The 17,754-nt window shown below is 47.1% G+C and overlaps 1 protein-coding gene across 1 annotated transcript in view; it reads left to right on the top strand.

The window, feature by feature from the left end:
* EPHB1 (EPH receptor B1) overlaps positions 1-6,689 on the top strand; it is a 462,131-nt gene extending 455,442 nt beyond the window's left edge. The window contains exons 14-16 of the mRNA XM_055569620.1: positions 611-804; positions 2,624-2,779; positions 6,111-6,689. Of these exons, the coding sequence (XP_055425595.1) occupies positions 611-804; positions 2,624-2,779; positions 6,111-6,219 (459 nt within the window). The 3' untranslated portion in view covers positions 6,220-6,689. The remainder of the gene's footprint in view (positions 1-610; positions 805-2,623; positions 2,780-6,110) is intronic.
* The last annotated feature ends 11,065 nt before the right edge of the window (positions 6,690-17,754 follow it).

Below are 17,754 nucleotides of genomic sequence, written 5' to 3'. Positions count from 1 at the left end.
CTACCATTGTCATTGTACTGAACCAGTTTGTTTAACTAAATTATCTTCTATCGAATTCCTGTCGCTGCCTCATAAAGATTAAGGCAGATAGTCTAGAAAGCATCTAACGGGTCCCTGGCATGAAGTAGGTTCTCCATCACATTCTGATCCCCTCTCTCCCTTTCTCTTCCCATAGCAGTAGAAGGATGAGGCCCACCATGGGCTCTGGTGGGTGTCGTTTGCAAATAGTGGGTTCACTGCATTTCCGTGTGCCATTGTTTCATCTGCCCTGGTCCCACCAGCTGCCAGGAAGGCAAGATTGGGCCTGGTATCTTCTCAAAGGAGAAGCTCCAACAGTTCTTTAGCAAACATTTCATAGCCATCTAGTAAATGTCAGGCCCTATCCCAGTAGCTGGGGACACAAAGACACAATAAGATGCAGGCCCTGCTTTCTGGGAACTCATAGTCGAGGGGCAGAAGCCAAGTGCCCATAAAGTCTGTTATAGTGAGAGGTATAGTGGCACAGAATGAGGACCTGGGGCAAGGAGGCTCCACCCTCCAGGGCTAATTTGTGAATGACTGACTAGTGACTCATCAGCAGTCATACCTGTTCTCATGTGTGTCTCTGCAGGTCATCAATGCCATCGAGCAGGACTACCGGCTGCCCCCTCCCATGGACTGCCCAGCTGCTCTGCACCAACTCATGCTGGACTGTTGGCAGAAGGACCGTAACAGCCGGCCCCGCTTTGCAGAGATTGTCAACACCCTGGACAAGATGATCCGGAACCCGGCAAGTCTCAAGACTGTGGCTACCATCACCGCCGTGTGAGTCCAGTTGAGCAAAGTGGTGCCTAGGGGTGGGGGTGGGGTCTCATAGTTGGGAAGAGCCCTGAGCAAGTCTGCTAGCCTTCAATCCACTGACAGCAAGGGAGAGGTGACTGAGCTTATCCACAGATAGAAGAATTTCCAAGACTCTTCCCTTCCTTTTTTCCCTCTACCTTTCTGAAATATTCCCTATCCCCAGCATGGGCTGTAGACAGATGATCGAATACCTGTCTGGCGGTCTATGTCCTTTGGCGTCAGATAGACTGGGCATGGGCTCTGTAATAATTAGGCTTATCTTATCTAACTGATATGAGACCCCACTTCTGGGCAATTCGGTTTCCAGAGGACACCTTTCAGTGTGAGGCAGGGGGAGCTGCAGACTTGGAACCTTGGCCAACCTGACAGCTATGGGACAGAAATTTAGAGCAATTGGATGTGTTACTAGCAAATGCACAGAGCTGTCAGCTACTGTCAGCAACTGTCAGCTGTACATCACTCATCTACCTTTGCAGTGTTAACTTGTTTTTTAATTCATCCTTTGGACCAGAGTGTATTGGGTGCTTCTGTGCTAACTGCTGTGACCTTGCTGGCCATAGAGAATGAACAAGATAGACATGCCCACCCCCATGGAGCTCAGAATCCTTTAGGAGCAGTACACATGAATCAGATGGTTGCCCAAAGATACTCCAACTGACACTTCACTGGCCAGTGTGGCAGGGAAGTGTGTGATACTTGGAGAGCATACACCTTGGTCTTGCGTGAGGGAGGCGACCCTGATGCCTGTTATTTCAGTTGAGAGCTGAAGGGCGAGGATGCAGTAGCTGAGTGAAAGTGAGGTGGGAGCAGAAGGTCAGGGTTCCAGCCTGTGCAGAGGCCCAAGCATGGGAAGGACAGGGCCAGCGTGTTGGGAGTGCTGTTTGTGAGGAGACCAGGTGGGGACTGAGGCTGGGAAGACAGGCAAGGGCCAGATACTCAGAGCCTTTAGGCCCTGCTAAGGCCTCTGAGTTTTCATAGCAATGATTACTCACTGAAGTGGGTCAAGTTTGACATGGATCAGGGGTAAGGGATGGGGGTTCCTGTCATGATCACATCTACCTTTTTTAAAGAGTGCAGGCTAGTGTGGACCTGATGTTGAGGGGAGCATGAAGACAGACTTGATAGGAAGACATGGCAGTAACCATAGAGATAGCATCTTGAATCAGGCTAATTGTGTAGAAAGAAGCAAGTGAGCTTGAGAGGTTTTGAAAGTTAAATTTTTATGACTTGGTGAAGGGTTGGGTGTGGATGCTGAAGGTGAGGGCGATGTGAAAATGGCACCCTGATTTCTGGGGGTGGTACCTGGGGGTCTGCTCTGAAAGTATGCGAGAGAAGGTCAGCAGTGGACTGCTCTATTCCATTTCTTTCAGTCAGTGGAGGATGGAACAAGGAGGAAAGAATGTTGCTGACATTGTGGAGCCTGCAGTGAACTTCATATATTTGTAAAAGAACCATATCTTTGGTTGGTGAAGCTCTTAGATTTCAGTTTACAAAGGAGTGGGATCCTTCTCTTCCCTTCAGACTCCATGCTGTGTCAGTCTGCTGGTCTGGGCTGACTGGCATGGGACAGAGCCCAGGGGCAGGGTGATGGGCCGCCTGGCCTTGAGGAGCTGTGCCAGCTCAGAACTGTATAGAGAAGGAACGGTCAGCCCCGGTTTCCTCCATAATCCTCATCCCACCAGGGGTGCCGAACCTCCATGAAGTCCACCGTCCGCCCAGAGTGTGGTCTGCCCATGCCCCCCTGCAGCTGTAGGGTCACTGCTCCCCTCTGTCTGTCTCCCAGGCCTTCCCAGCCCCTACTTGACCGCTCCATCCCAGACTTCACAGCCTTCACCACCGTGGACGACTGGCTCAGTGCCATCAAGATGGGCCAGTACAGGGACAGCTTCCTCACTGCCGGCTTCACATCCCTCCAGCTGGTCACCCAGATGACATCAGAGTAAGTGGTGGGCCTCGTCTCTGTCCTGCCTGAGGGTGGAGGTCAAGGCTCCCTCGCTGCTGTCTCTCGTGGTGCGGGTCTGGCCTCATCCTCAGAGCCCCACCTCGGGATAGAACCAGGCCTGGCGGGGAAGAGCCTGGGAATGATGTAGGGGTGAGGTGGGGAGGCTGAGATTTATTTCAGGTCCCAAATGAGAGTTCCTCCAAGCTACTGCCATATGTCATTTGCCTAATCACCGAGAGCCTCTCCTCCATTTAAGTTTTTAAACTCAGCCCATCAAGAAGAGCATCCAGATGGAAAGAACACAGCCAGCCAGCACTTTAAACATCAGAGCAGGAAGAGGCAGAGCACTGATTCAGCAGCAGTCGCCTATGCGCCCGGAGCCTGTCTTCGTCCTCAGATAGCACTTGTAAATAAGCAGACGTTTCCAGCCCCCACAAATTATTTTCCAACTGCAGCCCCCACAGGAGTGTGGAGGAATACAAAAACTAAAATTATTCAAATAAGATGAGAGCCAGAAAGGGTCTTAAAGACCCGTGCAGTCCATCATTTCCCCAAGAATGTTCTGAGCAGCACCCGTTCTGAGAAATGTTAATAGGTTCTCCTTGGAAAAAAGGTCCCATGGTCAAATAAATTTAGGAAATACTGAGTACTTTATCACTCTCCTGGAGATTCACTCCACATATTAGCACTGTAAAGGCCATGAAAAATCCTGAGATAAAGAAGCCCATGGAAAATTATTAAATACCGTGGAACTGTATTTCAGAAGGCAGGGTTTTGTGGACCTGCAGTTTGGGAAATCTGTATCTAGTTCTACCCCTTCCATTCAGAGATTCAGAAAGGCGATGGCATTAGTGCCTGGAGACTGGGCTGTCAGGAGTGACGAAGCGGGAACTGAAGCCTGCTTTCCTGACTGCTGGCTCCGTATGCTCCCGCCTATCCAACTGGGGACACATGGGGCTGTACTTTGCTGCATGTACACTGAGTCTCCTGAGATCCTTTTAACTACTGATTCCTACACCCAGATCTTATGATTGATTTGGGACATGGTGAGACCTGGGCATCCGGATGTTAAAACTCCCTAGGTAATTCTAATGTGCATTGACTCAAATCTGCATCTGGATTACAGTGGGCAAGAGTCAACTTCTGAACACACATGCATACACACACACACACACCAGCAGGGACCTGACCAGCTGCCCTGCTGCAGCTGGGGTTGGTGGCCTGTGACACATATTTCCCCTGGTCAGTCTGCCAGGTAATGGACAAACACTGAAACCTGTGCTGTTTCAGACACAGTGCTCTGGGCTGGGATTCCATCCTGGGGTGGGCCAGTTACTGAGTCCCTGGGGAGAGGTGGGGGTCTTCCAACTCTAGCATTTGGGTGCCAGGGGGACAGCTTATTGACCCTCAGCCTTCTGTCCCAGCCTGCTAGTCTGCAATCAATTTTCCTAGAGTCCAGCTTCATATCTCTCAGGTTTATTCCCTCCAGAAATGATGGAACCTCCACTTTCTCTTGGGAAATGGCTTGGATGTCCCTCTAGCCTTGGATCCACTAAACACCAGAATTCATTTTTTCACACTTGAGTTCAATTCCCGGTGATGCCTTAAAAAGCCCTTGCCATCATGAATTATCATCAGACACCAAAAATAAAAAATAAGCCCTTCCCAGTGGAAAACCAGCTTCCCCATCTTACAGAGCTAAAAAGGATGCTTGGGTTTAGAAGTGGAGTGAGTGTCCATGAACACAGGACTGTATCTGATTTCCCACTGTCATGGGATGAGTATGGGGACCCGCATCACCTGATCCTCCACAAGCCTAAGGAATCAAGTGGAGTCATTCCTTCAGTCTGGGAATAGCCACATGATAAAGAGCTAGGGGAAAAATAAAAGGAAAGTGAAACTGAAAATTAAGGGATTTAGTTAAAAGTAAAAAATGTCCACACACTATTGGAGCAATTTCCTTTGCTTCTTGAGTGATAAAAGGTGGGAAAAGAACACGTGTACCTAAATAAAGTAGATTGCAGGACAATTTGTGAATTCAGAATTCAAGGATACCTCTCAAAAGTATTTGCTGAAAAGACATGGACAATTTGACAATCTAGGCCAGCTGCAACCCAAGGGAGGCTGACCACCAGCTGAAAGGAGGGGTTGGGGGGCCCAGGTGTAGACGGGAAGCCAGTACAGGGGCCTCCCCATGAATCTCACGTACAGTGCTCAGACCCATCTGCTCTGCTGGGGCAGGGGGGTCTTCAGGGAGTACAGTCAGGACATTAGAAGAATTCTGAGAGCAGCCGTGCAGGGTAACTGAGAGCCAGGCCGTCCTGAGTTTGAAGCCCAGCTCCACCACTGCTTACCTGCTGTGTGATCTTGAACATGTTACTTAACTTCTTTAAGCCCTGCTTGCCTCGTCTATAAATATGCAAATAATAATAGTACCCACCTCATTGGTTTGTGGTGAGAGGTAAGTGGAATAGTATATATAAGGCACTTGTCTATTGTCTACCCGCAGGACACAGGTGAGAAATGATTGCTGGTAAATTATTATCATCGACTCTGAGTGGTTTGGCAGTTTTTATGAAATGCTTCCATGGGTATAAATGAATTAGTATGTGGCACATGGGAAGCACTCAAATAATGTAATATTATTAACTAAAGGAAGATGCATGGGTCTCCCCAAAGTCAAATATAAGCCATGAACTTGTTCATATTAAGACTCACAGCTCATAGATGAATCCAGTCCAAATCCCTATCCTAAACATCTTCCTTGGATTCCTGCTTGGGCAGATATTTGAAAGTTATTTTGAGATCACCCTTCTTAAAAATTCATGACATTAAAATTCTAACAGAAGCAGAAAATGGAAACTCAGGGGAAAACATCAGAAAACTAGGCAAGCCCTACATCTTTTCAATCACAATGGGTGATCACTAATTTAGGCAGAAACCTCACAGAATAACCAAAGCCCCATACAGTCTGTGCTTGGAGTGTTAAAAAAAAAAAAAATAGCAGAGGAAAGTTCTAGTCCGCCTAGGGTCATGGACACAATGAAAAGGCTGCTCCAGAACCTGTAGGTGAAGAAGAATGCACAGCACTTTCAGGGTCTTCTAAGCTGGAGGGGGCATTGGAAGCAAGGGCCACTGCATGGAGAAATTGAGATTGAGAAAGGGAATATTGAGTTAGATGTTTGCCAGCCTCCGATAAACTTGGGCACATTGGATTCTAAACATCTTTTCTTGCCTACCCCACTATTATTAGAAGCTTGCCTTCTGTGATGAGTTCTGACCAGTGGAAAGCACTAATGTCCCTTCTTTGTGGCTTTTTCCCTCCTAGAGACCTCCTGAGAATAGGGGTCACCCTGGCAGGTCATCAGAAGAAGATCCTGAACAGCATTCTGTCTATGAGGGTCCAGATGAGTCAGTCACCAACGGCAATGGCATGACAACTCTTGTTTTCTGTGGGGAGGAGAGGAAGGAAAAGGACTAGGCTCAAGGGGAACCAGAGGTTGACCACTGTGGAATGTTCTGGAGAGACTGGCTTCTCACCTGAGAAATGCGTTCTCATAATGAAGAATAAGCTGGACCTATTCCTAATAGGCAACCTTCATTTCTCAGTGACTGATGCACGTTTAAGGTGCCGTGGGGAACCAAATATGTAAGCATAAAAATACATAAAGGTGATGTTCAGTGGAAGTGAAGACAAAACAGTAAGCGTCAAAGACCCCAAGAGTGAACTCAGCTCGCACCCTGGGTGGGCTGGAGTCATCCACTGGCAAGAAGAAAGGGAAGGAGGTCGAGGGAAGAAACAGAAGTAATTTCCCATTTTCTTCCTCACCAATGACGTTCTTTTCTTTTCTCCTTTTGTCCTCCTCCCCACGAGCCCTCTCCCTCCCCGCACATCCATCTCCCTTTGCTCATGACTTGTGTAGGGAAGTTTCTTCAAACAAACCCCAGCTCCTGAGACTCCAGATGTTATGTCAGTTGCCAAAGGACCTTGCTGACCACTGCATGGGGGATCCAACCAATTCAATTAATGTCTTCATATTGAAGAAGAGATGTACCTTCAATTGAAAACCTTGTTTTTCTTTTGTTTGCATTTTCTGCAAAAAGGAAAAAGAAACCACAAATTGGAAAAAAAAAAAAAAACAAAAAACACCTGTTTCCGTGTGCAAAGGCACGCCTATGTATGTCTGTGTTATCAGGTAACTGCTTGTTCGTAACAGATGCAAACAAGAAAGAGCTGGGACGTCTTTGCCCCTGGAAAATCCACAGGGGCTGGAGCATGTTGTCGGTCTGGTTTTCTGATTGGCCCCATTGGCCTGTTGGCTCAGTGGGGAGAGAGAGTAGGGAGAAAAATAAAATGAAAAGGGAAAAAATCTCCGGAAAGCTTGCAAATTCAGATAGGAAACAGGTGAGTGGTTTGAATTGGATGCAGTGTGGGCCATTCGAGAATGATACTGACTGATTCGTTATTCTTGGTGACATCTGAAGAGAAGGAGAAGGAAGGTGTTTCTGGAGAATGTTCTTCCACATCCCCCGAACCTAATTCAAGAAGGTGAGGAAGAGAGTTCTTCTTCCCCTCATCTGGGGACTGGCTTGAGCTGTGTGGCATCTGAGGAACGTTTCAGATGTGTCTGTGTTTCTCTGCATTCCTTCCTGTACCTCATTGTTCAATTCACTTTTGTAAATTCCACCTAACATTTAAATATTTTTAATTTCTCCTTTTTCCTTAATCTCCTTGCTAATTTTATCTGTCTAATTAAAATGAGCAGAAGCATGTCCGGGTTTACATAGAATGGTGTCAGAGTGTGTATTCCCAGACGCCAGCGGGTCCCTCCCCATGGTATGGGAGAATCCTTAATAACTGCCTTTCTTCCCCTAATAAGGGGTGGGGGGAAATCCCAGACCCCACGACACCCAAGAAGCAGAATGTGTGAGAATCACTCTCACTGATGTGACCCCAAAAAAGAGCCAAATAAACAGGAGGCTCCAAAGCCTCCAATATACAGCACAAGAAGTCACGGGCAAATTAACATAAATAATCACCAGCAACACAGACTCTGCCCTCAGCTCAGTTTACACACTGCATTCAAGGATTTCACATCCAAGTGAATTTTGTGAAAGCCACTGAAGACTAATCCAGGCCCTTCCTTGTGGGGTCTGTGAACATGCAGTTGGTGTGTGTGTGTTGGGGGAGGTGCGGTAGTCAGAGAAAGAAGCTAGGTTTCCCACTTAGGTAATTTCAAACATATTTAAGGTGAGATTAGCCTTTTTACCTATTCTCAGGGAACTTTACCTGGAGAGACACTTACCTTCTTGAAGTCCCTTCAGACAGGCTCACAGGCTCTGATGCAGGGGGGGCCCTATCTGAAAGCTCCATCCTTTGCTTCGTGAGAGGCTGGGAGGAGACGATCCAAACTGTCTCAGCAGACTTGCATATGGCCCCATCCAGCCATACAGCAGGTAGAGGAGAGAACCTCCCTCATTAATAGCTCACCAATTCCATGCATAATTTGTGAATTATCCCCAAAGACCTCGATCCACGCCATGTCTCATGAGGCTAGGCAATTTGGCTAATCTAGTCTCAGTTTTCCACAGGAATGAATTCTAATTTGTCACCACATTTCTCAAGCAGCCTCCTAAACCCAACATCCTCACTGTGACTCCACCAAGGCCAGTCCACCTCCACCTCCTGGCTGTGGACAAAGCATGGTCAAGGCGAGGGTCACGGCAAGCCCTTTGGTGTGTCCATAAGATCCCATGAAAGAGAGAAAGAATCCAACATACCCAAGGGGAAAACATGAGGGGTCAACAGAGTCAAGGCTCAGGCACCCTCTGCCTAGTTCCCAGTAGGAGGGGCATGGCCAAGCCTGAACACAACTGTCTACAATGATGCAGAGTGTCTCTGGTGAGTGAGACCCCTCGCCCTTCCTCTGAGCATGGCAGTCACTAATCTCTCTGACCTCAGTCTCCTCAAGTGAATAGTCAGCTAGTGATAACTATTAATACCTTGGAGGAAGCCTAGCTAACACTGTGGGGCAGGCTCTCCATGCCAGGCATGTTCCTAAGTGCTTTACCTGTATTAACCTTTAGCAGATGCCCCATTTCAGGTGAGGAAACTGAAGGACAGAGACCTTACCTAGATCATAGAATGGTGGAGTCAGGCTGTGGTGAGCCACTCCACACTCTCGCCTGCCATCCCAGCAGGACTTACACCTGTGCCTGACCAGCATCACCTGGAGGGTATAGTCAATAAAACACACATCTCTGGGCCCCACCTCCAAGTTTTCTGATTCAGCAGATCTCAGGAGGGGAACCTGAAAATGTGCACTTCTCATAAGTTGCCAGGTCATGCTGATGTCATTGGTTTGGGGACCACACTTTGAGAACCACTGCAGTAACCTGACTTCCTAACCGTGACAATAGAGGTAAAGCCCTTGACTCGGGGCTTGATAGACATCGAGGTTCTCGAGTTACTCAGAAAGAGGGGAATGAAGCCTCTCACTCTTGGGCATGAGGGATGGGAGAGGCTGGTCTCCTGCACGAGGCATCTGTGCCCACTGGCACTAGGTGACTCTACTCACACCGTCAAAAGAGCCCCTGGGGAGAAGGCTGGTGCCAGCAAGACCCCAGTCTTACGCATTTCAGCGAGGCTGCCTCACCCTATGGAGGAGAATTAGTTCTAATTCAGATGCTTCCTTTAAAACACACTTTGCACAGTAGTCAGTGGCCTGTGGCCCTGCTGCTGCTGCTGCTAAGTCGCTTCAGTCATGTCCGACTCTGTGCGACCCCATAGACGGAAGCCCACCAGGCTCCCCCGTCCCTGGGATTCTCCAGGCAAGAACACTGGAGTGGGTTGCCATTTCCTTCTCCAATGCATGAAGGTGAAAAGTGAAAGTGAAGTCGCTCAGTTGTGTCCGACTCTTAGCGACCCCATGGACTGAAGCCTACCAGGCTCCTCCGTCCATGGGATTTTCCAGGCAAGAGTACTGGAGCGGGGTGCCACTGCCTTCTCCGGCCTGTGGCCCTAAGAACCAGCTTAAGGAAATGAAATCTACAGCTGTGCTGTTCAGCCCAGGGTGTAGCTCCCAGGGGAGCCACCTGAATCACCAAGAGTCACAGGGGTGGGGGTGACATGGGAGGCAGGTGGGAGATGCTTAATCCATGTTCCTGGATCAGGAGTTATTGGAATGGAAGTGATTTGTGGGAAAGCCTTGAAGATTATGACTCACCTCCCTGTGTCCTCTGCTTGCCCCTCTCCAATACTCAAAGATAGGAATGAAGGATAGAATAGATAAATCTACAGACATGTACTTATTGCATATCTGAAAAACCACTGAAGTTCTTAGATGTTGAACAGGCACACATACTACTGAGGTCATACACCTCCTTCTGCCTCCCTGTACCCGCCCCCCACCAAGGTAACTGTAGAAGGAGTTCACTGGGCTCACACCAAGGACTCCTAGTAGTAGTAGTGGTTGCTCAGCTGTGTCTGACTCTTTGTAACCCTGTGGACTGCAGCCCGCCAGGCTCCTCTGTCCATGGAATTCTCCAGGCAAGAATACTGGAGTGGGTTGCCACGCCATTCTCTTCTCCAGGGATCTCCCTAACTCAAGGATCAAACCCAGGTATCCTGCATTGCAGGCAGATTCTTTACTGTCTGAGCCACCAGGGAAGTGCACTAAGGACCCTTAGGATAATTTAAATCCAACGAGAATTGGAATATACCCTTGATCATCCATTTGTGAAGTGAGTAGAAACCAGTGAGGACACAGGACTAGGACTCCAGGAATATCAAGGGGCATGGGTAATAATGGCTCGGGCACCAACTAACTAAGCATGATTAATTCCTACTGTGAAAGTGAGTAAAAGGAGAAGCATAGCATGATAGGGTACCAGTAGTAGACAGGCATCATCCAGGGTTCGCTGCCGCCAAGAAGGCTCAAAGAAGATCCCTGTAGAGTGAGCCCTGTGTTCATTGCCACACCTTGCAGTTCATAAAGAAGTCACAGGATCATTTTCAAAAGGTGCCAGACGTTTTATATTGTCCAAAATACCAATAGGGCTAGGGGCTAGTGGTGGTACAGGGGAGTCACTGAGGTCACAGAAAGGTTATCAAAGGAAGGAAGTCATTCAAGTTGATTGAGATCAAATGTTGAATTAATCACCACCAAGAGTCTCTTAAGATCAGCAGTTTCATATTGAGAACAGAACGGGAGCACAGAGGTCTAAGAACAAACTCTCAGTCCTTCTCAGAGAGCAGCAGGCCTGGGAGTTGGAGGTGGGTGGGGGCAACACATTCTGCAGACCTCAGCGTGGGTGGGCTGGACAATCCGTGGGCAGCAGCAGATAGACCTGTATCACTCACCTGAGAGAAAAGAAGATGCTTCCTCTCCTTTCCCACCACATTTGCATCCGTCTTGGGTTGACCATATTATCACAAGCCCTTGATGGGCCGGCCCTGTGTTGCTGGGAATCATGGCTGGCACACAAATGTTGCCAGATAGAAATGTGGGGAAAGTGATAGAAAAGTGATCCCCAAAGTGAAAGTGGGCACAGGAGCACATCCTATTCATCTCTGTAGGCAGCACACTGCCTGCCACAGGAAGGTGCTCCACACATATTGGGTGACTTCAATTAGTTTGAGTTGAGAAAATCTAACATGTCCTACATCACCTATAGAGGCCCCTGACCTTAAACAACATGCTTTTAAAGAAATAAATTGCTAGGTATTCAGTGGGAATCTTTCTAACTTACTCTTAACTGCAATCAATTGTAGGCTATTCTAATTTTAGTTGTGTGAAGTTTAACACACCCCCTTTCAACCCTGCATCTTTGATACGATGTCATGAACTTCCCCAGGGTACCAATCCGGGAAAGCAGCCTCCCACCGAGTGTCAGTCACTGTACGAAGTTCCACAGATGCAGAAATGAAAGCGACATCGTCCCTGGGACAGTAAAGATAAACTGGAAGGGCAAAGGAACACACTGGATGGTCATTCTCCTGAAAGCAGAACCAGCTCCCTGTCCCTTCAGGACAATGTCAAATTTGGCAGAAAGGATGGGCAGGACTTCCCTGAGCAAGGAAACTTTATTTCATCTTTGCCACTCCTTGTACCCTATGAATTTCTTCTAAGAGTTGTTTTACATTTCTAAAGCCACTATAAGATTTCCTGTAGCCACACATTCAACAGGAAAAGGCGAAATCAAAAAACAAAATGATGGGCAAATAAGCCACTTCTACGCTACCGAGATGCTGAGCCCATGCTATGCTGTTCTAAAAGAGAGAGGTTTCTTCATTCCAATGAGACTTCAGTTTCCTTTTCTGATCTTTAAATTCATATTGGCAACAACAGTGTGAATTAATGTAGCTTTGGAAATGGTTCTCTGACTCAGATTACGATGCCAATTCCCAGCTACCATCTTTGGTAGCTGAACTAAATTTCGTACATAACTTTAGTGGGGAAATAAACAAACATGGCTATGGAAGCCCAGAGAAAGGCACTGCCATTATCCGAGAGGGTCTAAAAAGGCCTTGGTGAGGGGGTTCACTGAGGATGGAAAGGACTTATCAAATCGGGAAGCGGGAGATGTCCGTGATGAAACTCGCCTTGCAAGAGGAGGTAGCAGCACAGATGAAAATTTGCAAGCCATAGGGTGGGTGGCATGTTTGTGGGATCACTGGCTGTTCAACAAGGCTGGAGAAGAAGATTTTGGTAGTGGATGCCTGGACAGGTAGGCAGGGGCTAGATCATGAAGGGTCTTATGTGGTATGAGGAATCTGGGTACTGTTCTAAGTGCGAATGGTGGAAAGTGGACTGAAGCAAGGGCATTAATATGTTCTATAAATCACTCTGGCCACAAAATGGAAAATGTAGTGGAGGAACTAGATTCAATTCTGGGAGCCTGGTTAGGAGGCTGGTGCAATAATGCAGGCAGGAGCTGATGGTGGTCTGGATGGGGGTATGGAGTACCACTGGGGATGAAAAGTGGACCAATTCGAGGAATATGAAGGAGGTAAGACCAGCAGAAGGTAGAGGTGGATTGGCTGTCAGGGATGAGGGTGGGAGGAGTTGAGGAGGACACCCCAAACTTGTGGCTTGGGCAACTGAGTGGGTTTTGATACCATTCACAGAAATAAAAGATACGAAAGGAGGAAAATATGAGAGAGGGGGTAACAATTGAATCTGAGTTGCTGATGGGCCATTGGAAATAGGGTTCATAATTCAGCAAAGAGATTTGGGTAGATTATATAGATTTGGGGGCCATCTTTCTTCTAGATGATCAGCAAAACCATGGAAATGGAAGAGTCTCCTGCATGAGGATGTGAAGTTGGGGAGAGAAGTGGATGCATTGAAAACAGCCATATTTAAAAGATGCCCTGGAAAATGGAGGCCCACAGAGGGGTCAGGATGAAGCCACTGCAAGAAACGAGGAAAAGCCAGAGTGTGCCATGTCTGTGGAGCCAAAGGAAAGCCTTTTAGGGAAAGAACAGCAGCTCCAGGGCCCAGCGCTGCCAAGAAGGGCTGATATAAGGCAAGGATTGAAAACTGGCTGTGGGTTTAGCTGCAGGAGGCCATGGGCAATCTTGGTAGGGCAGTTTCAGCAGAAGCAGTGACAGAAGACACTGGCTGAACTGAAGACAGAGAGGCCATCACAATCTTTCAAAAAGCTCTACTTTGAAGGGAAGAAGAAAAAGAAAGAAGTAGCAGGATGAAGCCCCCTTTGCTTGTTATGTTTTAGTGGGAAAAACTTGAGCATGTTTAAAGGCTGATGAAAAGGAACTCATGAGGAGAGAAGACAGGAAGATGCATGGAGAGGGTCAGGCCCCAAGAAGCAGGGAGTGCTGCTGGATGGGTGTTGTGACTGAAAATGCAGCTGCTGTAATTCAGTTTGGAGGGTGAATGAAATGAGCAATGACAGGAGTTCTAGCAGAACTCAAGCTCACCTTCTCATCTCCTCCCAGTCTAGTCACATGGTTCCCGTAGCCTCTTATGTGACCACCAGAGTCGCGATTGAACCCATGGCGCTAGAGACAAGGCCTAGACCCTCAAGCACTCAAAGGCAGGTCTGGCTCGGTCTCTTGTGGGGTCACTGCTCCCTTCCCTTGGTCCTGGTGTACACAAGGTTCTGTTTGAGCCCTCCAACTGTCTCTGATGGGTAAGAGGTTTTATTTTAAACATGATTGCTCTCCTCCTATGGAGAAGGCAATGGCACCCCACTCCAGTACTCTTGCCTGGAAAATACCATGGACGGAGGAGCCTGGTGGGCTGCAGTCCATGGGGTCGCTGAGGGTAGGACACGACTGAGCGACTTCACTTTCACTTTTCACTTTCATGCATTGGAGAAGGAAATGGCAACCCACTCCAGTGTTGTTGCCTGGAGAATCCCAGGGACGGGGGAGCCTGGTGGGCTGCCGTCTATGGGGTTGCACAGAGTCGGACACGACTGAAGTGACTCAGCAGCAGCATCATGCTTCAGTCTGTGTAAAAGCGGAGAGTATCCTTCATTTAGAATTTAAAGTGAGTCTTTCTATCAGCTAATTAGAGGAGGTATTCCTAGGGTGAAGCCGGAATTATGGCCACTTGAGAAGTTCTTAAAAATAATAATCACAAATTAAATTATATAATTGGTAATAGCAATTACTACTATTGCTACATTTTTATTTTTGAGCACTTGCTATGAACCATGCACACCAAGTATTTATTCAACTGGTATTATCATACGTATTTTGAAAATGAATTAAGTAATGAGGCTCAAGTTCAAGCAACTTGTTCTAGACGACACTGAAGAGCCAGGATTTCAACACAGGTTGTTTGTCTGAAGGTTGTTCTCTGACTCACAAGCACACTGCCATCCTTTGTGAGGAGTCCTCCCAGAACTCCTTACTGGATGTCCCAATCCTGTCACTCAGCATGGGTGACTTATTGACACATGGAGGATTTGTGTCTATAAAATGGGGATCATATTCTCTACCTCACAAGGTTTCTGTGAGGAGGAAATGAGGGCCCCCATTATTCACACAGTCTAATTTCCGATTTTTAGTGAGGGCTCCATAAATGTTGCCTGGTATCTGTTTTGCGTCTAGAGATTTGGGAACATGATCTAAAAATAGAAATCAAATCAGTGCCTGAGGTTTGCTGTAAAAAGCCTTCTTGCCTCTGATAAGGTCAATCCTTAACCTCTGTGGATGTGGGGTTTGTGTGAACTTCACAGTTGCTTGTATCTGTCATCTTAATCATTTCTGCCCTTCACCTCGCATGTTTGCTGAGGTTGAAACTGAACTTTGCCTTGCTCCTGAGTGGGTTCCCAGGCTGCCTGTCATCCTGGACCAAGGCTTGGATTCTGGAAATGCCTTCAATATGTTGCCTAGGCACGTTGCCTGCTCTCGTCCTTCCTGGTTCTAAACCAAATCTCTTCATTGGATCAAAACCCAGTTTCTGGGCCTATTGGTCCATATGAGGGGCTTTCTTCAGCTATAACTGTTCAGAGATTTTCTTGTGACTGAAATGCAGTCTAGCAGGTCAACCTGCTGGGTTTCCATGAATGCATCAATTGGCAAGAACTTATGTGTCTAAATTGTTTAAACTCATAATAGTCATACATTTATTTTAATGCATACTAAAGAAAAAATATGCAGTGCATAAAATACATACTATATTATTTCACAGATACCATCAACTTTCCTTTTAAAATAAATTTATTTAAGTAAAACTATGCCTTGGTTTTAAGAAGAAAGAGTAACTAAATGACAGTGTAATTAACATGTGGATATAGCCAAGGTGCTTAGGCTTCCCAGGTGGCGCTAGTGGTAAAGAACCTGCCTGCCAATGCAACTAGACATTACAGATAAGGGTTCTTTCGAACCCTGGGTGGGAAAATCACTTGGAGGAGGTCATGGCAACCCACTCCAGTGCTATTGCCTGGAGAATCCCATGGACAGAGGAGCTTGGTGGGCTACAGTCCATAGTGTTGCAAAGAATCAGACACGACTGAAGTGACTTAGCAAGCACGTACACGTGGCAAAGTGCTTAAAGGAGGGACTTGGAAAATGGAAGTTTGGAAACCTATGCATCTTCCTCATATTTTTTCACATTTTCCAACCCCCTGCTCTGATCTCCCATGACCCTTTCCCTGATACCCATGGCCTTGCTGTCTGTCCTGGGATTCCAAGTTGGAACAATGCTCTGGCCCACCTCGTATCACCTGGCTGCTTCCTGGCCAAGCTTTGAGTCTCAGCTCCCCTTGAAGGCATCCCAGAGGCTTCCTACTTGGTCAGCTGCTTCTCTTCTGGGGCCCCTCAGTTCCCTGTGCTTCTCGCCATCATAATGCTCACTCTCTGTATTATAATGGTCTGTTGATGCATCTGTATCCCACATTCCCAGACTGGGAGCTTTGCCAAACTGGGAAGCATGTCTTATTCATGGCTGAGCCTGCAGGCCTGGGGCAGAGTCCTCACACAGTAAATCTGTTGAATAAGTAAACTAATAATTGAATCCATGCATCTCTGACATCAGTTGCTTCCAGCCGAGAAAACCAAAAGACCAACAATACTCACTGATTACACGGATTCTTCTTGAAGTGACTTCACCACAGGTGCAAAGCTGGGCCACGTTTACTTCAACTCTTTAGAACTGTGTTTACACTGCCCTGCTCACATGCTTTCATTTGTGCTTTCTCTGAAGGAAAACTCAGCAGCTGAGCAGGGCACCTGGTGACGGGTCCCCCTGCAGAACAGAGCAGATGGCACCCAGCCTTGCATCCACTTTGCCCAGTTGGGGAAGGGCCCTTCTGCCTCATTGGTGACCTCCAGCCTTACTCACAATCTAATGTTTTCCAAATGCAAACTGCCGACTGCGACTTTGAAAGATATTCTCTCTGACATTCAATTTAACAATTAACAATTTTTTTATTGTTTTCTTCCCACCATGGGGCTCAGCTCCTGCTGGGATGTTTCACAGAAAGGGCAGTTTGCCAAGCATTAACTTGTCTGGCCCAGGGGGCATAACTGTACAGCTGATTTCATCTGAGTGAACATCATTCCTTTGGTCTTATTTGCAAACTGTCATATGGTACTGAGATTTAGTTAACTGTTTGTGGTTCTGAGTCCTGTGGATAACCAGAGAGCAGGACTATTCAGCATCTCTTCTAGAATCTACTGCAGTAGATGTAATCCAGGAGATAGTAGCATTTTTCTGTAAAAGGCTTGAGAAAAAAATATTTTAGACTTGTGAGCCATATGGTATCTGCTACAACTATTCAACTCCGCCATTGTAGCACGAAAGTCATCATAAATTATATTAGATGAGTGGGTATGACTGTGTTCCAATAAAACTTTATTTACAAAAACAGGTGGAGGGCTACATAAGGTACACAGGTATTAGTTTGCTGAGCCTGGTCTAGCTAGTGGTTAAGAACTTTCACTTTGGAGTCAGGCCAGCGTGGATGCAACCTGCCTCAGGTGGATGGAAAAGCAGTGACTGGAGTCAGGGAGGCGATGGTAAAGTTCAGGAATCCAAAATACTTACAAAAGCCTCCCCAACTATATCCTGATCCTGGGATTCTCATTAGTGGTCTCTTACAGTCATCCTGGAAAGCCCATTTCAGGAGATTCTTACTGGACTCTCACCCTGCTTATTAGCACCCATCATATAGAAAGATGGAAACAGAGCACGTTTCTCAGAACATTGCTGTGAGTGGTGAAAGGTAGACGCTCATGGTCAGTGTTAAAATGATCCTGGTCTTGAAGCATCAGGAAAGGGAAGAATCATCCCAGGGAATCTCTCTCCTTAGGGATTAAGGAAAAGAATGGGACCTTCTCCAGGCAACCGATAGAGGGACAGGGGAAAGCAGAGACATCCAAGCAGGTTACTCGAGAGTGATGCAGTTAAGACTCAAAAAGGGTCTCGAAGTGGTTAAACCAAAGTTATGAATTCATTGACTCACATGTCTTTACTGAATCACTATAACACAGGCAC

Source organism: Bubalus kerabau, chromosome 2, assembly GCF_029407905.1.
Source record: "Bubalus kerabau isolate K-KA32 ecotype Philippines breed swamp buffalo chromosome 2, PCC_UOA_SB_1v2, whole genome shotgun sequence".
Classification (NCBI taxonomy): Eukaryota; Metazoa; Chordata; class Mammalia; order Artiodactyla; family Bovidae; genus Bubalus; species Bubalus kerabau.
This window is presented reverse-complemented; position numbering and strand designations above follow the sequence as displayed.